Source organism: Equus asinus, chromosome 21, assembly GCF_041296235.1.
Source record: "Equus asinus isolate D_3611 breed Donkey chromosome 21, EquAss-T2T_v2, whole genome shotgun sequence".
Classification (NCBI taxonomy): Eukaryota; Metazoa; Chordata; class Mammalia; order Perissodactyla; family Equidae; genus Equus; species Equus asinus.
In genome coordinates, this window is record NC_091810.1 from 51,976,493 (window position 1) to 51,997,700 (window position 21,208).

The 21,208-nt window shown below is 50.7% G+C and overlaps 1 protein-coding gene across 1 annotated transcript in view; it reads left to right on the forward strand.

Annotated features, from left to right (window-relative positions):
* Nucleotides 1-11,075: 11,075 nt before the first annotated feature.
* Nucleotides 11,076-21,208, forward strand: part of LTF (lactotransferrin) — a 28,770-nt gene continuing 18,637 nt past the window's right edge. Inside the window, exons 1-6 of the mRNA XM_044754916.2 lie at nt 11,076-11,225; nt 14,984-15,147; nt 17,626-17,734; nt 18,068-18,250; nt 18,611-18,758; nt 19,723-19,778. Of these exons, the coding sequence (XP_044610851.2) occupies nt 11,183-11,225; nt 14,984-15,147; nt 17,626-17,734; nt 18,068-18,250; nt 18,611-18,758; nt 19,723-19,778 (703 nt within the window). The 5' untranslated portion in view covers nt 11,076-11,182. The remainder of the gene's footprint in view (nt 11,226-14,983; nt 15,148-17,625; nt 17,735-18,067; nt 18,251-18,610; nt 18,759-19,722; nt 19,779-21,208) is intronic.

Here is a 21,208-nt window from a genome sequence, read left to right on the forward strand (position 1 = left end):
CTATTTCTTTATGGAACAACATAGGAGAATCTCCTAAACAAAATTTCAGACAAAAGGACTCAGGCACATTCTATATTGTTCTGTCTATAAAAATTTTAAACACAGTCAAAACTAATGCATTATGTTAGATGTCAGAATAGTCATCATCTTTGGGGGGAGTGACTAGAAAGAGGCATGAGCAGGGCTTCTGGGGGCTGGTGATATTTTATTCCTGGAATTGGGAAGCGTCCTGTAGAGAGGTGTTCAGATTTTTAAAATCTATCCAACTGTACACTTATGATTTGTGCATTTGTTACATTATGTATTTGACGTTTCAGTAAAAAGTTACTTTTAAAACCTGAATATTATATATATAATATTTTTAAAAAAAGAAATGTAAAGTTGGTTTGGCATTCAAAAATAAGTCAGTACAATTCATTATTAGAGAAAAATCAAATTATTATCTCAATAGATGCTGAAATCAACATCCATTTGTGTTAAAAACTGGTATCAAAGGGAATTTCCTTAATCTACAAAAATCTACAAATCTACAAAAAACCTACAGCAAGTAGATGTCATATTTCATGGGGGAAATGTTGACACTTTCCTTCTGAGGGCAGGGACAAAACTTGGATGTTGTCATCTCTATGTCTATTCAATATTGTACTTAAAGTCTCTTCCAGTGCGAAATGATGGGAAAGTAATAAAGCTCCCATTATTGTGTTTGTGGAAATTACCAAATAATTAGAATATATAAGTGAATTTAACATGGTTGCCAGATATAAGGATGATATACAAAAATAGATTGTGTTTCTAGTACTAGCAATTATTAGAAAATGAGATAAATATCAGAAAGTGAAAGAAATGGATGATCTCACAAACGTAATGTGGAATGAAAAAAAAACCAAAAGAATACATATCGTGTGATTTCATTTATGTAAAGTTCAAATATAGGCAAAACTAAACTATGGTGGTAGAAATTAGGATAGCAGTTAACTTTGGGGATGGAGAGAGGGTGTTGGTTTGAGTGGATATATAATGGGGCTTCTGGACATTGGCATTGTTTTCTTTTTTGACTTGGCTGGTGGTTACATGAGTGCTCTCTTTGGGATAATTTGTTGAATTGTACATTTATGTTTTTACACTTTTCTGAGTGAGAGCCATTTAAAAAAAGTTTAAAAAAGATTTCTTGGCCAGCTTGAATTACGTGATCCATAGTGATCACTTGGCTATAGCCAGGTCAAATGAGCCACGTGGTTCAAGGGTAACCCCTTGCAGGGCAGTAGGGATGGGAAGGAGAGGAACGAGGTGGGGAGGGGAGACCCAGAAGAAAGTGATCTCGTCTCATAGGGGGTTTCCCTGAAGAGTAGTGAGGTGCTCTCTCTCTCTCTCTCACATATCTGAACTCTCATACCTGTGTTTCTCAAAGATGTTGGCTTAGCCACTTGTTTCAGAACGACCTGGGTGCTTATTCAAAGTCACGGCTTCAGAGTCTTGGAAGAACCTCAAGCTCCCTATTTCTGGCTCTTTGAACCATTGATTATTTAAAAGTGTGATGCTTAGTTTCTAAGTGTTTGGAGGTTTTCCTATCCTTTTGTTGTTGATTTCTAGTTTCATTTAATTGTGATCAGAGAATACATTTTGTATGATTTCAATTCTTTTAAAATTTGCTTGAGGTCTGTTTTATGTCCCAGGACGTGACCTATCTTGGTAAATGTTCTGTGGGAACTTGAGAAGAATGTGTATTCTGCTGGGTTGGGCAGAGGGCTCCATAAATGTTGATTAGATCTTGTTGGTTGATGGTATCGTTGGATCCTCCCACACCTTGCTGATTTGCTGTCTCTTTCTTCTGTCAGTTTTTGAGAGAGAGGTTTAAAGTCCTCAGCCATAATTGTGGATTTGTCTATTTCTCCTTTCAGTTCTACCAGTTTTTTCTTCATGCATTTTGTAGCTCTGCTTTTTGGTGCATACACATTTAAGATTGTTATAATCTCTTGGTGTATTGACTCTTTTATCATTATGTAATGTCCTTCTCTGCTCCTAATAATTTTCTTTGCTCTGAATTCGACTTTATCTGATGTTAATACAGCCACTTCTACTTTCTTTTTATTCATGTTTACATGGTATATATTTTTTCATCCTTTTACTTTCAACCTAGCTATGTTGTTATATTTTTCAGCGAGTTTCTTGCAGACAACCAATAGCTGGGTTATGTTTTTTTAAACCACCTTGCCAATCTCAGTCTTTTAATTGGAATGTTTAGACTGTTCATACTTGGTAAAATTATTGATATATTAAGGTTAAGTCTGCTATTTTATTTTTGTTTGTTCCCTCTGGTTTTTACATTTTCACTGTTTTCTTTTTCCTACTGCCCTGTGGGTTACTGAAACATTTTTTAGAATTGCATTTTGGTTTATCTGTAGTGTTGCTGAGTGCATCTCTTTGTATAGCTTACTTAGTGGTTGCTCTAGGTATTACTTCTTACACATAATTTATCACAATCACTTGATCTGTTAGACTGAATAATGGACCCCAAAGATCTCTACATCCTAATTCACAGAACCTGTAAATATGTTACCTTACATGGCAAAAAGGACTTAGCAGATATAATTAAATTAAAGTTCTTGAGATGGGAAGATTGACTTGGATTTTCCAGGTAGGCCCAATGTAATCACAAGGGTTTTTATAAATAGGAGGCAGGAGAGTCAGAGTGAGAGACAGAGATGTGATGATGGAAACAGAAGTGGCAGTGATGTGAGGCCAAGATCCAAGAAATATCGTCAACCTCTAGAACCTGAAAAAGGCAAGGGAATGGATTCCCCCTAACGTTTCCAGAAGGAATGCAGCCAGGTATTCTTCAGCCTATTAAGGATGATTTGAGCTTCTACCTTTAGAACTTGAAGATGACAAATTTGCGTTGTTTCAAGCCACTGTATCTATTATCTCCAGGGTTTGAAGCTGTACTTAAGCGGAGGAATAGGGAGAGATATGTCTACTTCATCTTGATCCAGAATCAGAAGTTGGTCCTGCTGTTCTGAAGTGCTAGTGAGACTCCCAGACTGAGCTGCTGGGTTCATGGTTGAGTACACCTCCAACAGAGTGGATGTAGGATCTGGGTGCGCATTACAGTTCTGGGAGTTTTCAGCACAGAGAGGGTAGTTTAATCCAAAGGAGGATGAGATTCCTCAAGGACAGAGCACAGGGAGAGAAGAGAAGGAGCAAGGAAAGACGCTTTGGAACCACTGTTAGCTCTATGGTTTTGAAAGAGTCCCTCAGGCAGACTGTAGTAGGGGAGAGGAGAGGCACAGAGAGCGGTCAGGAGCTGAGGCAGAAGCCCAAGGCCGTCTCATGACCACAGAATGGAAAGACACGCGTGGGCACAAGAGGCAGGATGAAGGAAGTTTGAGTGCATTTGGGCACCAGATCGCACGTAGTAAGTGAAGGAGAAGGGGGAGCTGGAAAGGACACACAAGCGTGGACCTAGTGAGAGTGAGAGCCTGGGCCCTGCCTGGCAGGACTGGAGTGAAGAGAAGACCATGAGGAGGGACGGGGCCCCAGAGAGGGAGGAAGACACAGAGAAGGGGCAGGAAGGATAAGCTGAGAGAAGCTCCTTGATTGCTGTTTCCTTTACAAATGGGGCAACATTGGGCAACAACACTATTGGTTCAGAGCCACTGCTCTCCTGAGCTCCCAGCCCCCACCCCCTCAGCTTCCTGCTAATCCCCCACAAACACCATCTGGTCCTGGGAGTTCAGCTTTCTTTTCAAGAGGGACAACCAAGTGGCTGAACTTTAAGAGTCTTTTCCCAAATGGGTTTCTGGAAATTAATGCTCTCTGGAGGAAGTTTGTTTGTTTGTTTGTTTGTTGAGAAAGTTAAGCCTTGAGCTAAGATCTGCTGCCAATCCTCCTCTTTTTGCCGAGGAAGATTGGCCCTGAGCTAACATCCGTGCCCACCTTCCTCTACTTTACATGTAAGACGCCTGCCAGAGCATGGTTTGCCAAGCAGTGTGTAGGTCCCGCACTGGGATCCAAACCGGTAAACCCTGGGCTGCAATGTGTGAATTTAACCGCTGCACCACCAGGCCGCTCCCCTCTGGAGGAAGATTTTGCCCAAGGTCAAGATCTGCTCAGTGGATCAAGAAAAGGGGACATCTTGCTCTTTCTCTCTGCCCCTCCTCTTATTCTCAACGTGAACACACAGGAGGTTTAGGATGAGTGGACAGGATGCCCTGGAGAGAACACTGGGCGAGTGTTCTCTGGAACTTGCCTGCTGTGTGACCTTGGGAGAGTGTAACTGCAGCAATAATATACACTTGTCGGACTAAATGCCACAGCTCACGTGTAAGCACCTCCTAAAGGGACCTGAGTTTGTGCTAGTTTTATTTCTGGTTTCAGTCAAACAAGATGAGGAGGAGGAAGGAGGAGGAGAGAATCTAGACCCGGGAGGGGGAGAGAAGGGAAGGACTGGGAAGGCGGGGGAGTGTCCTTGGAGAAGACCTGCACCTGGAAGGTGCTGGAGAGAGAGGTTCTAGGCTGCCAAGGACCCCCCTGGAGATTCCAACAAGCCTTTGATTGCAAACTAATCCACTAAGATCTGGCCTTGAAAGGGGGTGCATTAGGGTTTGGGGGTCGGGCTCCCTGCCTCCACCGTTCTCCCAGCTCATCACTGGTATTTCCTCCTGGTGCCCTCCATCCTTGTCTCTGGAAGCTGAAGGGAGCTGTAGCGGAGGCAGGAGGCCTTTCAGTAGAAGAAGGTCCTAGCTTCCCTGTAAGAGAGTGACAGGTCCTGGGGGTGATGGGGGACCCTCTTCTCCAGCCCTTTCCATCAACTCCCTAACAACTTCCCTACTCACACCAACCCTCCTCAGGACACCAGACGGGTGACGCTGCACAGGGCAGGGCAGGGGGCGCTCCTCGGCTCGCCCTGTGCTTTTATGCAGGGCTTGTCCTCTTCTCTTCCACTAGATGAGGACTTCGCTTCCGCTCAGCTGATGTTCCCGCTCCTCCCCAAGGTCAGGGGCGGGACGAGAATGCCTCACCTGCTGGGAGGTCTCTGCAGGGCACAGACTGAGGAAAGGAAAGATGTGCACAGCCACCCCACCCCCCCACCCCCTGCAAGACATGCACCCTCTGCTGGAGCTCAGGGCTCCAGTCATTCTCATGGGCCAGCTTCTTCCTACCTCCGGGAGGATGAGAAAGGTGCCATCAATCAGAGTTGTAACCAAAGAATTTGGGAGGAGTCTTGGCCTCTCACCCCACCTCTCTCCACACTTGCCCAGTCAACAAGCCTCAGTGAGGCTCTCCCCTGGGCCAGCCCTTGAGCTGGGCCTTGAGGATCCAGAGATGGGTCAACCATAGACCTTCTCTCCTGGAGCTCAGTGTCAGGGGGTGGGTGCAGGGAGATGGATCACTAACTACAGTTACTGTGCTTCGAGGGAAGCTCAGCCCAGATCAGAGCAGGTGCTCAGTGGAGGGGCATGCACAGCAAATGTGCACGTGTGTGTAGAGGTAGAGAGAGACAGAGCTGGAGGTGGAGAGAGAAGCCCAGGAGAGAGAGACAGAAAGCGAGAAGGAGAGAGGAGGAGGCAGGGATCAGAGACAGAGACATGGAGAAGGAGACGGAGAGCAGCACAGGGTAAGACTGAACGCTCTAGAAAACGTGGGCATCTGGGGGCAGCCACTGCTCTGTTAGAAGGAGGGGCATGTGGGAAAAACAACTTTGCCATTATCTCCACCCCACGGTGGGTTGTTCCCTCTGCTGCCAAAGCTGCCCGCAACTCCTGTCAGGGACCTGCACGCTGGATGGCCACTCTCAGCACACACAGCCCCTCCTGCTGGACAGGCGCCCCCAGGGGCCACTTCCTGCTCCTCCTTGTGCCCCTCTGCCTAGCCGAGCCGCCCCAGCGGGGGCTCATGAGGGCCTGCAAACATGGACAAGAGCTTGCCTGTACTGAGCACCTCAACATCAGGTTTGAACTCCACCCACTTCATGAGGTGGTTAATATTTGTGTCCATTTTTTACACATGGGGAAACTGAGGCTTAGGCAGGGTGAGAGGCTGGCCCAGGTCCAGGTAGCTATTTCCAGGTGGAGCAAGTTCAAACCCAGGCATCCAACTTCATCTCCTGTGTTTCTAACCATTTCTCCCTCATGTCCTCCAGCCTGCCTGGCTGTCCAGTGAAGAAATGAGTGGAGGGCTGAGGAAGGGAAGTCCACCTGGTGCAGTGGGCAGGGGGCCTGGACACTCCTGCCCAGAGGAGCTGGGGAGGAGGCGCACCAGCCTCGTTCAGGGAAACGGAGGGAAACAGTGGCTCCTTGTTCCTCTGAGCACCCATCTCGAGCTCCTTCTCAGTGAAGGCCCACCTGACCTTCCCTGTAGGGTGCAGGCAGCAGACATGGGGGCCGCTAGCCAGCTGAGTGGCAGATGCTGAAGGCTGTGCAGGAGGTCCCTTCCCTGCCAGAATGCAGCCCTGCAGGAGGAGTAGCAGAAGGGGCCCCAGGCTTGGGTGCTTCCCGCCTGCAGGTTTCCCTGGGCAGGAGCCTCATTCCTTCTGGTAAGAGATTTGCATGGCTGGCCCTGGGCCCGGCACTGCCACGCTTCAGGTTCCCCTTGGCTGCTGCCTTCCTGGAAGGCTCTCCCTGGGCCTGGCCTGCTGCACATTCTCATTTCAGTGGATGTGGTGATTAGGCGCTCATGGAGTTCAGATTTCTGCCAGGGACACGGGGTGCTACCCTGCTGAGGAGAATTGAAGTCTTGCAACTGGGGAACCTAGGATGTTTCACTGCCCCTTGGACCACTGGAGAAAGGGGTGCAATGTTGCTCAGCAAGGCTATGGGGGGCCGGCCCCAGGAGGGTCTGGCCCTGTGAGGAGAGGGTCCAGTGGAGCAGAGGGTCCCGACTGTGAGGAGGAGGAGGAGGAAGTGGGCTGTCCAGGGAGACAGAGGCTCTTTGTCTCTGTGGTTCTTTGTAATTGGGCAAGCTTTAGCCACAAGGCATATTAGTTAATAAAGCCACTGCTTTCCTGCCTGCCACCCTTCAGCTGAGCTCCCTCCCGTGGCAGCCCCCACCACCCCTAGACACGCCCAAAGACTCTCAAGGACCTTGGGCTTTATGCAAGGGGCCAACTTGGGGCCAACGTGAAGGCCTTGCTCCGGAAACCACGGTCTCTACGATGGGATCTGTGAGGACCAGGGCTGGCCGAGACGCAGGGAGCTCTCGGTCCATCCCCTCATCCTTGCTCACTTCCTGCTCTCTCTTCAAGGCGGTCAGCAAAGGAACAATCAATAACAATAAGGGATCACTGGATAAGGGTTAGGGGCCAGTGGCAGATTTCTAGGTCTGCCACTGACCTGCTGTGTGACCATGGATGAGCTGCTTGGCCTGAGTCCCCTCATCTGGGAAGCAGGTTTAATGAGGCACTTCGTGGTGCTTCCATGAGGACCAGAAGCCACAGCTGATGTGCAGAAGGGGCTGGACAGTGCCTGGTCCACAGAAGGGGTTCAGTACTTGCTGATTCTCCTTCCTGCTGAGAGCAAGAGTGGAAGATATCCCTGGGCCTCAGTCTCTGCAACCTGAGCTCTCGGAAAGTTCCAGGTCCTGGGAAGAGACAGCCCCTGGCTGTGGGCCTGGTGGGAGACCAGGGCTAGCAGTTCCGTCTCTGCATCTCACTCACTGGGTGAGCACAGGAAACCCTCAGTTTATCTGTTTTTAGAGGGAACACTGACTTTCTTCACTCACAGAGCTGTTGTTAAGAGTCGCATGAGACCAGGTGACTGACAGCTCTGTTTGGAGTGAAAAGTGCCATCCAAATGCTAAGGATTATTATCTTGCCTCTCTCCTAGGATGGCTTCCCTTGCACCCACACACTAACGTGGGCGATGCACGCCTCCAAATGATGACAAACAAGGCAGTGGCGTGCTGTAACCTGGCTCTCCAGGAGGGAAAAATGCCCTGATTTGTAGCATTTGCTAATTTCCATGATGCAAATACTCCCACCATGACTGGTTTCAAGCTACCAATGGCTTCATGACCCACCACAAAACCCCTAACTATTTAGCAAGTGGCTCTCTTCCAAGCCAGTAATCTTAGGCCGCTGGCAGGAGGAGGAAGCAAGGCCCAGGTGGCCCAGCGGAAGCCCCTGTGTGAGCGGAGGTCCAGGGAACTCCTTTTTTCCTTTATTCCATCTGAAGCTGGTTCTCCCCAAATCCCACACTTCCTTCCCAACACTCCTTTTGGGGTTGAAGCTGGAGGACTCCATGGAGGACAGGGTGTGAGGTTTACTGCCCATCTGTGGGGAGGGCTTAGCTTGGGCCCGTCGGTGAGCTGGCAAAGGGTCACTGTGTGACTCTCGGCAGGGGAGAGGGAGCAGGTTGTGGGGGAAGAGGGTAGCCTCCCTCACCTGCCTGTGAAACACCTGCTCCTGCCGTTCGTTACATGCTGGTGTGTCCCACAGCCACCTTGTTTGTGCTCCTCATAGTCATGCCATGCCACCATCGCAGCATTTGGAAAGCTACATTCTGCTTCCTGCACGCTCTTCAAGATCTGGCCCAGCTCCTGGCACATCGGAGACATCCCATAGATGGATGTCGAATTAATGGGTAAGTTAGCAACTCAGGCACACAGGTTCTGGGCCAGCCCAGCAGAGCCAGCCCTGGCCCTGAGTGTCTCTGAGACTTGACATATTATAAGCAGAATCCTTTGCCTCCTCCTGTGCCTTCTCCTCACTCAATCATTCATTCAACCAATATCGATCATCAGGTGCCCATCACGCATACAGGGCTGGCCGGCCGGAGGATTTGCGGATGCCTCTGAGGCTCCTCATTGGGTGGGTTTGCTGGGAAGTCGTGGGAGATATGAGAGAAGGTGCAGGCCTGGAGGGAGCGGATGAGTTCCATTTCAGAGGCATTGAATTTAGGTGTCTACTGGACCTGCAGGAGGTGCTGTCCAAGGCAGATGGACACCTGGTGTGGGGCTCAGGATAGAGGAGGTGACTTTGTTAATCCTTCTTCCAAATCTTTCTGCCCCTTCCCGCATTGTACCATGAGCTCCTGAGGACAAGGACGGACCCCTGTTCTCTGTGTCCCTCATGGCACCCATCAGGTCTGCATGAATGGGCGAATGTTGACAAGGGATCAGTTAAACTCAACTCAACTTCCTGTCTTCTGGGCAGACCCACCCTTACATCAGCTTCATCTGCAGATGGTCTTGGACGGCTGCTCCGCGTGTCCAGCTGAGCACATCCCTGGCCTGGGGCTCAGCCATTGCCTGCAGACACAGCATAAAACGAGTCTGCCCTGTTGTCTACCCTAGTCCTGCTTCCAGGGCACCTCTTAAGCTCAGCCTCTTGGTTGTGGGCCCAGGGTCTCTGTGTTCTTGCCAATGCTGTAATAGACATGAGAGGCTCTAGAGGCCTCTGACCTCCAACTCATCCTTTTGCTAATCTGCACTCAGAGACAGAGACATGGGTGTGGGACATTTCCTAATTCGTTTATAATCATGAAAAGGCAAAGCTAATTTAGGTACAAAGATGCTCAGTGCTCCTGAGAATTAGTCAATTTTGTATTTCTTCATTATTTTTGAAATAGCTTATTGCAATTATTGATGAAAGCAACTTTTACTGTTGCGATACTGTATTTCCAAACAGTGAGAGACCGTGGATCTGTCACCCCAAAACCCAGCTGGTAATTCTAGTGCTGAACCCAGGACACTACTCTGGTGCCCAGCAAGCAGGATTCCTGATCAGGCCCCACTCTCGTGCCTTGGCAAGATCCATGCCCAGGGCGGAGGGGCCCCACAGCCTCCTGGCAGGCCTCAAAGATTTGGGCTGGGTCTGCTCCTCCATGGCCGGGGGCCTGCTGCAGCCCACCCCCGGCAGAGCTGCCTCCTGCTCATCTCCTCTAGGTGATGCTTTTTGTACCAAGCAGTCTAAGCGAAGAGTCAACACCAGCTTTTCAGGTCAAGCAAATTTCAGAATAATATGTTGGCCAGACTGACCTGTCAAGAGGAGGCCTTCAGGTGACCTGTGATTTTCCTCTGTTAGGACCTTACTGCCTCACTCAGTATCCCTCAGAGCCAAGCTCAAATCAGATCATACAGGGCGACCTGTCCTTTCTTAGGTCCCCAGTGTGTCCCACTGCAAGAAGGGCACCACACTCGATGTGCCAGAGACGGACGTTTAGTTTGCTTCCGTTGGGTTCATGACACGCAGTGCTGCCCTGGAATTCTTGCACGTGAGCCCATGTGAGTCCTGGGAGTGACTCACGAGATGGCTCCTTAGAAGCAGAATTTTAGCTGTAGAATTTAAAAACAGCTTCCTGAAACAGGGTCAGCTTACATATTGAGGACAAAATATGACATTTATCAAAATGAGACTCCCATCCCCCACCTCATACTGCCACAAAACAAAAACAAAACAAGCGGTAGGACAGCCGTCTCATTGGCAACTGAGCAGACAGGGAGACAGCCGTTGGGCACCGGGTGGTGGTCGTTCCCTCTGAAACCTCGGGCTCTGTTTTCTGGGAGCTGTACTGTGTTCTTCTGAGAGGGACCACACGGGCAGCCTGGGCCAGACTCTGGGCAGCCTCTGTTCTCTCTGCCAGCCGTCCCAGGCTGCTGCTGACCTCAGACCAAGGCAGTTGGGTCCTCTTTAGAGCTCCAGGCTGCCTGCTGCCTCAGGATGGAGGCGGATGCACCTGCCCTGACTGGCTCCTGGGCACTCTAGACATCATCTGCTCAAGGAAAGGGCAGTCTCACAGTCAAGATGATCCACAAACATTCACCTTAGGACCCCCACTCTGTCCAACCCTCTAGGACACACGGAGACCAGAAGGAGGACAAAATTCAGGGACTGCGCTTGTGACTCAGCAGGGGCTTACAGACTAGTGGGAGAGAAAGAACATCCCAACATCTAGGCAGCACCAGGGCAGACTTGGGAGGTGGGGTGTGGGGCTGGGTTTTCTCTCTCGAGTTGCCAAGCCTTGCCCAGGCACCATTCCTTCTCCCCTCTTCCCTCCATTCCCTCCCCCCAGGGTTCTTTGGCCTCAAGGAAATAGTAGGGGGAGGGGAACTGGGTTGAGAAGCAGGTGCCTATTGGGTCACAGGGCAGGGCAAACCCGGTGAGGTCACCAAGCCCTAGATAAAAGGGTGCAGAGCCGGCGCAGGTGGCAGAGGCTTCCTTCGCTGGAGTCGCCTCAGGACCCCAGACATGAAGCTCCTCTTCCCAGTTCTGCTGTCCCTCGGGGCCCTTGGTGAGTGCAGGTACCTGGGGACGCGCCCGGTCCTGTGGGCGTCCTTCTCTCTGCACCCCGCCGGTGGGTGAGGGTCCCAGTCCCTGCGCCCCACCAGGTGGGCGTCCGGGTCGCAGCGCCACGTCGGGCTGGCCTCCAGCGCCTGCAGCCGAGGAGGCGGCCGTGGGTGGGGCGGCCCCGGGGCCGAGTCCCGCCCGCCGCCTGCCGCCTGGGGGGAGGTGCCAGGTCAGGGCTCCTGGCGCGCCTGGAGCTCCGCAGAGCTTTTCAAAGGGCCTGTCCCCTTTTGTCCTATTGGGATCTTTGGTACCCTTAGTACTGTATGCGTTAATTTACATGGGAGGAAAATGAGTCTCAGAGAGGGTGAGTGACCTGCCCGAGACACACAGGAGACCGGAGACCAGGTCCCAGCTCCTGCAAGGACTGTGTAACTTGGACAAGACAGAGCCTTTCTGAACCTTAGTTTCTTCATTCAAAAAACGGCCCCAACATCTTCCCACAGAGCTGTGAGGAGGAGGCGGGTCCCATATGCTCAGTGGTAGGCGAAGGTGTACACCAGGCTCCGCCCGCAGAGGGGCAGTGGGGCTGGCACAGACCCTCCTGAAGGGACCCCTCTGTCAGAGGGTGTGAGAGTGAGATGATTGACTTCTGGTTTTAAGTGTGCCCAGACTAGAAGGGACTAAATAGAAGGGACGGAACAATTGTTAATTTTGTATCCGAGTGTCTGAAATAATTTCTGCGGTGCTCAGAGGGCACTGGCCAGTATGGACGGTGGTGGTGTAAAGGTGTGAGGGCAGGGCCTCCTGCAGTGGAGGGTGAGGGGCTGGGCAGCAGCAGAAGGGGCTGATGGGCACCAGCACCTGGGCAGTGGGTGGTCAGAATGAAAGCCCCGGTGTCCCCTCCCCCTCTGCCAGTGCAGCCTCCACTGTCTCGGGGCATCTACTCGGGGCTCAGGGCTTCCTGTATGGAAGGGGGTGGTCAGAGAGCAGCAGTGAGCTTGTGCCCCCAAACCTGTGCCTGCCTTCTGGTCCCCTTCTCCAAATTCCTTCCCAGGGGTGTTGGCCACTCCTCTCTTCCCTAAGGCAGGATCAGGCCTGGCCAGGACCTTCTGCTCCCTGACATCTGGCCTCCCGGGCCCACAGCACAGGGTTGGGGTCACCTGGGAGTGGCCTGAGAGGTAGGAAGCCTTGCTTTCCTGGAGGGGGTCACGTGCCGGGGTCCAGGACCCTGACTCAGAGCTGTACCCCTGGGTTCCATTTTCTCTTGTACCTTGGGGTGTCGGCCCCCACAGAGGCCTGCAGTTTAAATCCTGCAGCCAGTAGGATGGTGGCCAGCATCCCAAAGTGTCCTGAAATCTCGTCCGACCCTGAGGAAGGTTGGCTGCCCGAGGGGATTCCTGCCCTGCTCCCCGTGGGTGTCCTGGCCTGCAGGGTTGGGTGGAGTGAGAAGAGCGACTCCATGCCAGCCCTTGCCTTTGAGGCTAGGGCACTGCGTGTCTGCACAGAAGGAATCTGAGGACGTGTCCTTTCAGGAAGATTCCATCCAGGCTCAGATGGGCAGCATCTGAGTGGCTGACACAGTTCAGTTGCTGGGTTGGTGATATAGGAAGGACCACACTCAGAACTGCTTCAGGGAGCACTTGGTCTTGAGGGGGAGGCATAGCTTTGGAGCTGGATGGTGAGGGCTGTGGGAGGGGATGAAGAGAGTGATGTCTTCTGCACCCAGGCCCTGGGGTTTGGGTCTTGGAAAACCCCTCAGTGGTCCTTTACTCTCCTCGTCACGCCACCCAGGGGAGGAGGAAGGGAGCTCTGCCCCAGGTCCCCTATTCCTGCCACTGCTTGTACCCCCCAACCCAGCTTTGAGGCGTGGTCTTCGTTTTGCTCTCTCCCTTCACCCCCAGGTTCCATCCATTACCAGGCTAATTTCTGACACCAAGTTCCTATTCCAGCCCCCTTCTCCATTTCCCAGGGCATCTCTGCCTGGTTCCCAGGTTTCAGTCCACTCTGCCCCCTGTCCTAGGCAGAGCAGCTCTGACCTCTGCTCTCTGCCATGAGTCACAGTTCCACCACCTCTGGAATAAGACCCCCTTGGACCTGCACTGGAGGCTTTCCAAGATCTAACCCCAAACCCTTTACCAACCTGATGTCCACAGAGCCTGTCTCTAACCCAGCCAACCTCAATAGGCCGGCTGCCTAGCCGTAAGAGCAGGGGGCTGGGGGCTTGGTGTCTGACTGCCTAGCTTCAAATCTTAGATCCAGTACTTACTAGTTGTGGGACTTAGGCAAGTCACATAACTTACAGCCACAATTTCCTCACCTAGGAAATGGGGATGTTGGCCAAACTCACAATAAAGAGAGGCTGGGGGAATGGATGGAGAGAGAAGTTGTGAGGTGAGAGAGTAAAGCCCCTGCATGGAACGTGCCTGTCATGGTGGCTGTGCATGTGGGCCCTTTGTTGCCTCCTCCTGGAAGGCCCTCGTCCTAATGACTGGCTCAGGTTGTGGGGACCTCACTCCTGGTTTGGTATTTGTTCTCTTCTAGAGCATTCACCATACTTAGCTTCCTCTCTTTTGGGCTTTTGCCTTTCCAGACGAGACGTGAGACCTGGTCCAGTCTGCTTACGTGTTTCTCTGCATATCATGCAGTCCTGTGTATACAGAGGGGATCCAGCAAATGCTATTGGGTCACAAATGGCTGAATCTTACAGAGTTAATTCTCACTTCATTCCATGAGGGCTTCCAAGGATGGATTACATCCCCTGGGATTTCCTAGGATGACGGCTGGTGGAGGAGGTCTGTGACAGCCAGGTGCCCCTGAGGCCCTGCCGACCAGCCTGAGAGCCACAGGTCTCCCCACACCCTCCCACACTTGGCAGGTCTGCCTGTGCAGGGGATGGCTCATGAATAGGAGGTGGCAGAGGGCTGAGTGTTCTCCCCAAAGCACATCCAAAGGGGAAGTGGGCTTTTTGCAACCAAGTGTTTGGTTTTCATTTGTAACAGCTTTACATATAGGTATAGATTACATATAATAAAATTTACCTATTTCAAACATACAATTCAATGATTTTTAATAACTTTACCAAGTGGTGCAGCCATCGTATATCAGTTTTAGACATTTCCACCCCCCCCCCCCACTAAGATTCCTCTTCCGGTACGGAGGTGAGTGGTGGTAGCTCAGGCGCCCTGCCCCATGTGGGACACCGCTGACTGCCATTTGCGGCTACTGACAAAGACTCAGGCGTATTTTCCTTAGTTCCCTTGGCATCCTCTAGGGAGATGCTGTAGAAACAACAGTCTAGAGGGATCTGGATTCCAGGCTGGACTTTGCCCCTGCTGAGCAGCCGTCACTCAGTCTCCTCAAGAGCCAGTTTTCACACCAAAAAGCCAAGAGCAATAATCCCTTTCCTCCCTACCTCCTGGGTTCAAGTGGGACAAAGCACGGAGAAGAACTCCATAAACTGATGCAAGGATTGTCATCATTTTTTAGGGGTAGGAACTGTGTCAGTCATAGGAAGGAAAAGAATTAGGAGGGTCTGACTGTCTCCTCTAATTTATTGAGCCTCACTGCCCTCTGGTCAGCACAGAGTTCTCATTAGGCCAGCAAGACACCTCCACTTGAGGAGAGCGCCTGACTTGGCCGCAGGATGGAGAGGGACGGGGAGGAGCTGAGAGAGGGAGGAGTCTGGAAAACTCCGTCCCAGGGTGAGGCAGTCTCTTCCATGGACAGTGGTGGAGCCCTTACTCCTTGGCCTCTTTCTCCCAGGGCTGTGTCTGGCTGCCCCTAGGAAAAGCGTTCGATGGTGCACCATATCACCAGCAGAGGCAGCAAAATGCGCCAAATTCCAAAGGAATATGAAAAAAGTGAGAGGCCCCTCTGTCTCCTGCATAAGGAAAACCTCCAGCTTTGAGTGCATCCAGGCCATCGCGGTAAGTCAGCATCGTATTTCGGGTGGGACCAAACTGCATGGAAGGGAAAGGAGTGGAGTAAAATAGAAAATGTGCTCTCCCCTTCTCCCTCTGCTTTTCTTCCTGGACGCCTGTAAGTTGGGAGCAGTCCACTCTCCTAGGACACAAGGCTGTTTTGAAAGCAGAAACTAACATTCTAAAGTGGAGAGACAGTGTAGGGAAATTGGGATCTCAGCATAAATTGTTAATAACAACTGTGCAAAAATGACAGAGAAGCAGTCCTATTGGAAGAATATGTACCACTGGCAAAAGTCAAGGTTGCTCTGAAAGGTGAAACCTCCAGAACATCTTCACCCCTAAACCCTGAGAGACACAAGCGCAGTTGGTCATGGTCACCACATGGCACGGCTGGGGCAGGGCCTGGCGGGCACCAGGCATCGGAAAGACATTTGTCCAAGACGTTTGCAGGGAAAGAGGAAAGGGAATCGTGACTTGTGGATGATTTCAGATTCCTTTTGCCTTTTGAGATGTAAGATCTACCAAAATAATTTTTACTCATTCACTCAACAAATTTGTTCTGTGTGCCCGCCGCGTGCCCTGGTTGTGTGTCCTCCGCTCCAGCACAGACTGGGTACTTTGTGCAAAAGTTTCCCATAATATCTAGGGTTATGGGAAAATACTTAGGGAAAAAAATTAGTTTGAGCAGTGTTTTAGGCTATTATTTTACAGCTGTGGCCTGTGGGCAAGCAGCACCAGCATTTCCTGCGGGTTTAAAAATACAGCTCTCTAGGTCTTGTTCTAACATAGTGAACCCAAAAATATCTGTGAATGAGGTCACAAAACATGCCTTTCTAATAAGAGCCCCATTTTAAATCAGTACTACATACCATGCATCAAAATAAAGTTGAGATAGATTAAGTGGTTAAAAATAAACTGTGTATTATTGAAAAACTGGAGGACAGATTAATTAGTAGAACTGTAGAGGGGAGAGAAATCTCTTAGCTTGTTTGTGTGTGTGTGTGAGGAAGATTGGCCCTGAGCTAACATCTGTTGCCAAACTTCCTCTTTTTGCTTGAGGAGGATTGTCTCTGAGCTAACATCTCTGCCAATCTTCCTCTATTTTTGTATGTGGGACCCTGCCACAGCATAGCTTGATGAGTGGTGTGTAGGTCCATACTGGGGATCCCAACTCATGAACTCTGGGCTGCCAAAGCAGAGCGCACGAACCCAACCACTACACCACAAGGCCAGCCCCCAAATCTCTTAGCTTTTAAGCCGTGAACCAAATCATGAAGTAAACTGACAGATTTCAAAATATAAGAAATTTAATTCATAGCCATTATAAACATTTAAACAAAAAATTTAGAAAGTGCCAGAGTGAATATGCACCGGCTCTGCAAGTGATTACTATTTACAGTCTATAAAGAACTAACTCAAACTGGTAGGAAATATAGGATCAAGTAAGAAAAATAATAGGAGTAGAGTATTCGTAAGAGAGCATTCATAATTAATTAAAATACTTAGGAAGGTTCCCCTTAATAATCAGAGAAATACAAACCTATGTAATTTGTCAGAACTTGCATTTTCTAAAGTAGTAACACTTAATGAAATGAAAGCCTGTCCTGCTGGGGATTCTATAGTGTAACTTATCCTCACGGTTGGTGGCATTCCAAATTGGCATTATGAATCTTCTGGAAAGCAGAATAGCAACAGCAGCCAGGCCTGTGAAGCCAAACATGCTCATTGTCTGGGTGACTCCACACTCAGACGCCTATCCCACGGCAACAGTTCATCAGGAGGAAAAAAGCTACGAGGACAAAGGTATCCATGAGAGCAGAGTTTTAACAGCAAAAAGTTAGAAAGAACCCAAGTGCTGAACATTTGGGGAATTACTTAATACATTATGGAAGAACCACATTATAAGAAAATATTATGAAGTCAATAAAATCAATAAAAGCTCTACAGAAGTAAGGAAATGTAGGCAGTTTTCGATAAGTACAGCAGTCCGCAAAATATTATCTTTACCAGATTGCAAATATGAGAATTATGTAAGCATAGGAGAAGTGACATGCCAAGGAGGACGAACATGGTTTACTACGATAATTTTAAGATATCATAATAGTTATATTCTCTATTCAATAAAAAAGAACTTAAAAGAAATAAATACAAAGCAAAAACAGGGGAGAAAGGGTCTAGAACAAACAACATGAAATATAAACAACTGTGAAGGGTACGATCAACGGAGCCGCATAGGTGGGTGGGCACTTCTGCGGCAACATGCCAACCTCAGGAGTTACAGCAGTTGGGCTGGTGCTCATTGCCCAAAAAGAGGGAGCCTCAGCTTGTGCTGCCTCTCACAGGATGTGAATGGACATGATGGAAAGCTGACCCTTTTGAAGATTGTTCCAGCCATGGAGCCTGCTGATGTCCTGAAATCCCTGTGCCTGGGTTAGGGCGGTTTTCTCCTGACGTCGGTCGTTCTGGCCTCTTTGCTTTCAGGCAAACAAGGCAGATGCTGTGACCCTCGATGGCGGTTTGGTGTATGAGGCAGGCTTGCACCCCTACAAACTGCGACCTGTGGCAGCGGAGGTCTACCAGACCAGAGGGAGTGAGTTCTCCCTGGGGACCTGGAAGCTGGGGCCTTGGCCCTGGCCCTGGCCTTGGCCTCTGTGGAGTCAGAGTGGATGGGTTGCAGAGGTGGGGTCTCAGACGATATCCCACTTACAGGGAGTGGAGTCCCTGGGCTCTTTGCGCAGATGCTGACCCAATAAGGGAGGACACGATGTGCTCCCTGGGGAAACAGAGCAGGCTCTGGGCTGCCCTGCCCCACATGAAACTGTGGCGTGCAGTCCAGCCACCCACCAGCGGCTTGCTTGGGGTGGGCTGTTCATCTCCCTCTGGTTCAGGCTAAGAGCTTTCAATTCTCTCTGACCCTCTGCAGAGCCACAAACCCACTATTATGCTGTGGCCGTAGTGAAGAAGGGCAGCGGCTTTCAGCTGAACCAACTGCAAGGCGTGAAGTCCTGCCACACAGGCCTTGGCAGGTCCGCTGGGTGGAACATCCCTATTGGGACACTTCGTCCATACTTGAACTGGACAGGGCCACCTGAGCCCCTTCAGAAAGGTAAGATGGCTGGGGGATTGTGGGTAATCTCAGGCAGGGGTCTCCACTCCAGTTGCACACACAAGCCACCACTTTGGGATCACACAGGTGAACACGTGTGATGAATCCAAGGTGGGGGTGAGGTGAAGCAGCTGGAAACATGCACTGGGAGGCTTGGCTGCACCAGCAGCCCTCCGGAGGTGGCAGCTGAGTCTGCTCTCAGCCGAGGTGCACCTCTCTGAGTCTCGGGCTCACAAGGAAGCTGTCTGGCAGGGGTGGAGGAAGCCCCTCTCTGCCCACAGGGAGTGCACACTGTGAGGTGTAACCGACTGTGGCCGGGGCTGGCTCACACTCCCTGGTCCATTTCTCTGTGTTCAACAGCTGTGGCCCACTTCTTCTCTGCCAGCTGTGTTCCCTGCGCAGATGGAAAACAGTACCCCAACCTGTGTCGCCTGTGTGCGGGGACAGAGGCAGATAAATGTGCCTGCTCCTCCCAGGAACCATACTTTGGCTACTCTGGTGCCTTCAAGTGAGTGAGATTGTCCTCTTCTCCCCAGTGGCCTGAGGGCCACATGTCCTCAGGCCAGAAGGCCTTCTCTCTGGCTCCAAATAGAGCTCAGCCTGCTACTAGGGACCATAGAGGAGGTTCAGTCCTTCTACTGCTGTGCACATAGAGAAACCGAGTCCAAAGAGGGTGCTGACTTTACCCAGTGCATGGTCCCCTCCAACCCCGAGCCCCACATGTGCCCTCTCACCTCTGCATCAGCCTGATGATGAGCAGTCACCTTGGCAGTGGCCCCTTCTGTCTCCCCAGAGAACCTTGAATCTGGCATTGCCCCTGTGTTGTCCTGGGTTGACTTCTGCCCCCTCCCTAACCATAGAGGGACTGAAGGAGTCTTGTCATGAGACGACCAGTCCCAGTCTCCTGGCCAGGTAGGACAGCTGGAGTGTCCAGGCTGACGTCGGTCTGCCCCACCTGGGCCTCTGCCCGACCTGGGAGACAGTGCGCTCTGCCGGATTTACCCCTGTACCCCATCTGCCTCCATGCTGAGGCTGATGCTACTGCTCTGCCCCCATCTGCCCCCTGGGTTCAGGCACTTTTGCAGAGGGAGGCCTCCCTGCTTCTCGCCCGCAGGGCACATTCCTTCACTCAGTCCTGGAGAAAGAACCACATGGCCAAGAATGCCAAGCCTTCACCCTCTGGTGTAGAGCCTTCAAAACTCTCTGCTACATAGAAAGACAAGTTTTGCCCTCTCAGCCCTCAAAACGGAAGGTGGGGGTCTCTGGTCAGCACTTGAGTCCTTCCTCAGGGTCTACCTGGAGGTGGCCCCTGCCACCTGTCCAAGCGAGGTGCCCCCAAACCTCAGAGCCCTGCCCTTCTGGGATCAGCCGCCCACAGGAGACAAGCCCCAGGGCCTGTTCCACAGGAAGCCTGAGGACCGAGTTGGGGGGCCGCTCCCTGCTGATGCTTCTGGTGCTTTCTTATTTCACAGGTGTCTGGAAAATGGGGCTGGAGACGTGGCTTTTGTCAAGGATAGTACAGTATTTGGTAAGAGGAGTGGGAAGAGCCACGGGGACTGCCTCCTATTATTTTATTTTATCGTAATTCTGAGTATTGTGATAATTAGATTTCTCACTTCTTGGCACACTATTATCAAGGTTCCCCACAGGGCACACAGCTCTTATTTGATGTTATTTCATAGTTTAAGTGGTCAGTTTTCTTTAATCTTCCAGGCCCACTGCCCTTCTCTTCCCCTCATAGACACCCCTGCCAAGGTACTTGACATGCATCCTCTGAGATATGTGTGGTCTGGCAACAGGTATAGTGCTGGTTTGTTTCCCTCAGCCCACAGAAGTTTCACTGATCATTAGAAACCATGCTGCTGCCAAGGTTTTCCACTTAGCATTTTGTTTTAGAGATTTATCCATGTTGTTGTATATGTCTAGTTCAGTGGTTCTAACAGTTGAGGAATGTTCCATGGAACACGTCCACCAGATTTTACTTATCTATCACCCTAGCGATGGACTAGCTCCTTCTGTCCTTCCCTCTACCACAAACAGGGCTCCGTGACTCATGCCCTTATACATATCCTCTTACTGTCCTTCAGGAGAATGTCCCTGGGGGACTACTCACTGAAGCACAATTGCTCAGTGTGCACAAGTGAACACACTCTACCCAGGACCACCGGAGACAGGCCCGCCACATTCACCCAGGACCACTGGAGACAGGTCCTCCCCATTCACCCAGGACCCCAGAGACAGGCTCACCACATTCACCCAGGACCACTGGAGACAGGTCCTCCACATTCACCCAGGACCACTGAGACAGGTCCTCCACATTCATCCAGGACCACTGGAGACAGGTCCTCCCCATTCACCCAGGACCCCAGAGACAGGCTCACCACATTCACCCAGGACCACTGGAGACAGGTCCTCCACATTCACCCAGGACCACTGGAGACAGGCCCACCATATTCACCCAGGACCACCAGAGACAGGCCTGCCACATTCACCCAGGACCATTGGAGACAGGCCCACCACATTCACCCAGGACCATTGGAGACAGGCCCACCACATTCACCTAGGACCACTGGAGACAGGCCCACCACATTCATACAGTTATCAAGCTATTGTTGGTTCTAGATTTTAGGAAGATCTTTTCTCAGTCAAAAAATCTGTCAATAGCACCCTTTGTTGACCAGAAGTCCTTGACACTGATAGGGTCCAATTCATCAATTTTGCCCTGTTGGTCTGTGCTTTTGGGGTTTTTTTTAAAGATCCCCTCTTCACTCCCAAATCATAAAGATTTCCCACAATAAGATTTAAAGACCACCCTCCCCAGCACACGTTTGTTGTGTATTCTCCACACCTTGGAAATTAGGTATGGCTTTGGCCTCAGCATTTTCCTTTTATAGGAAGACCATCGCCCTCACAATAGCAACTATATAAAATTCAACATTTTTCCTACCAATATGTGGA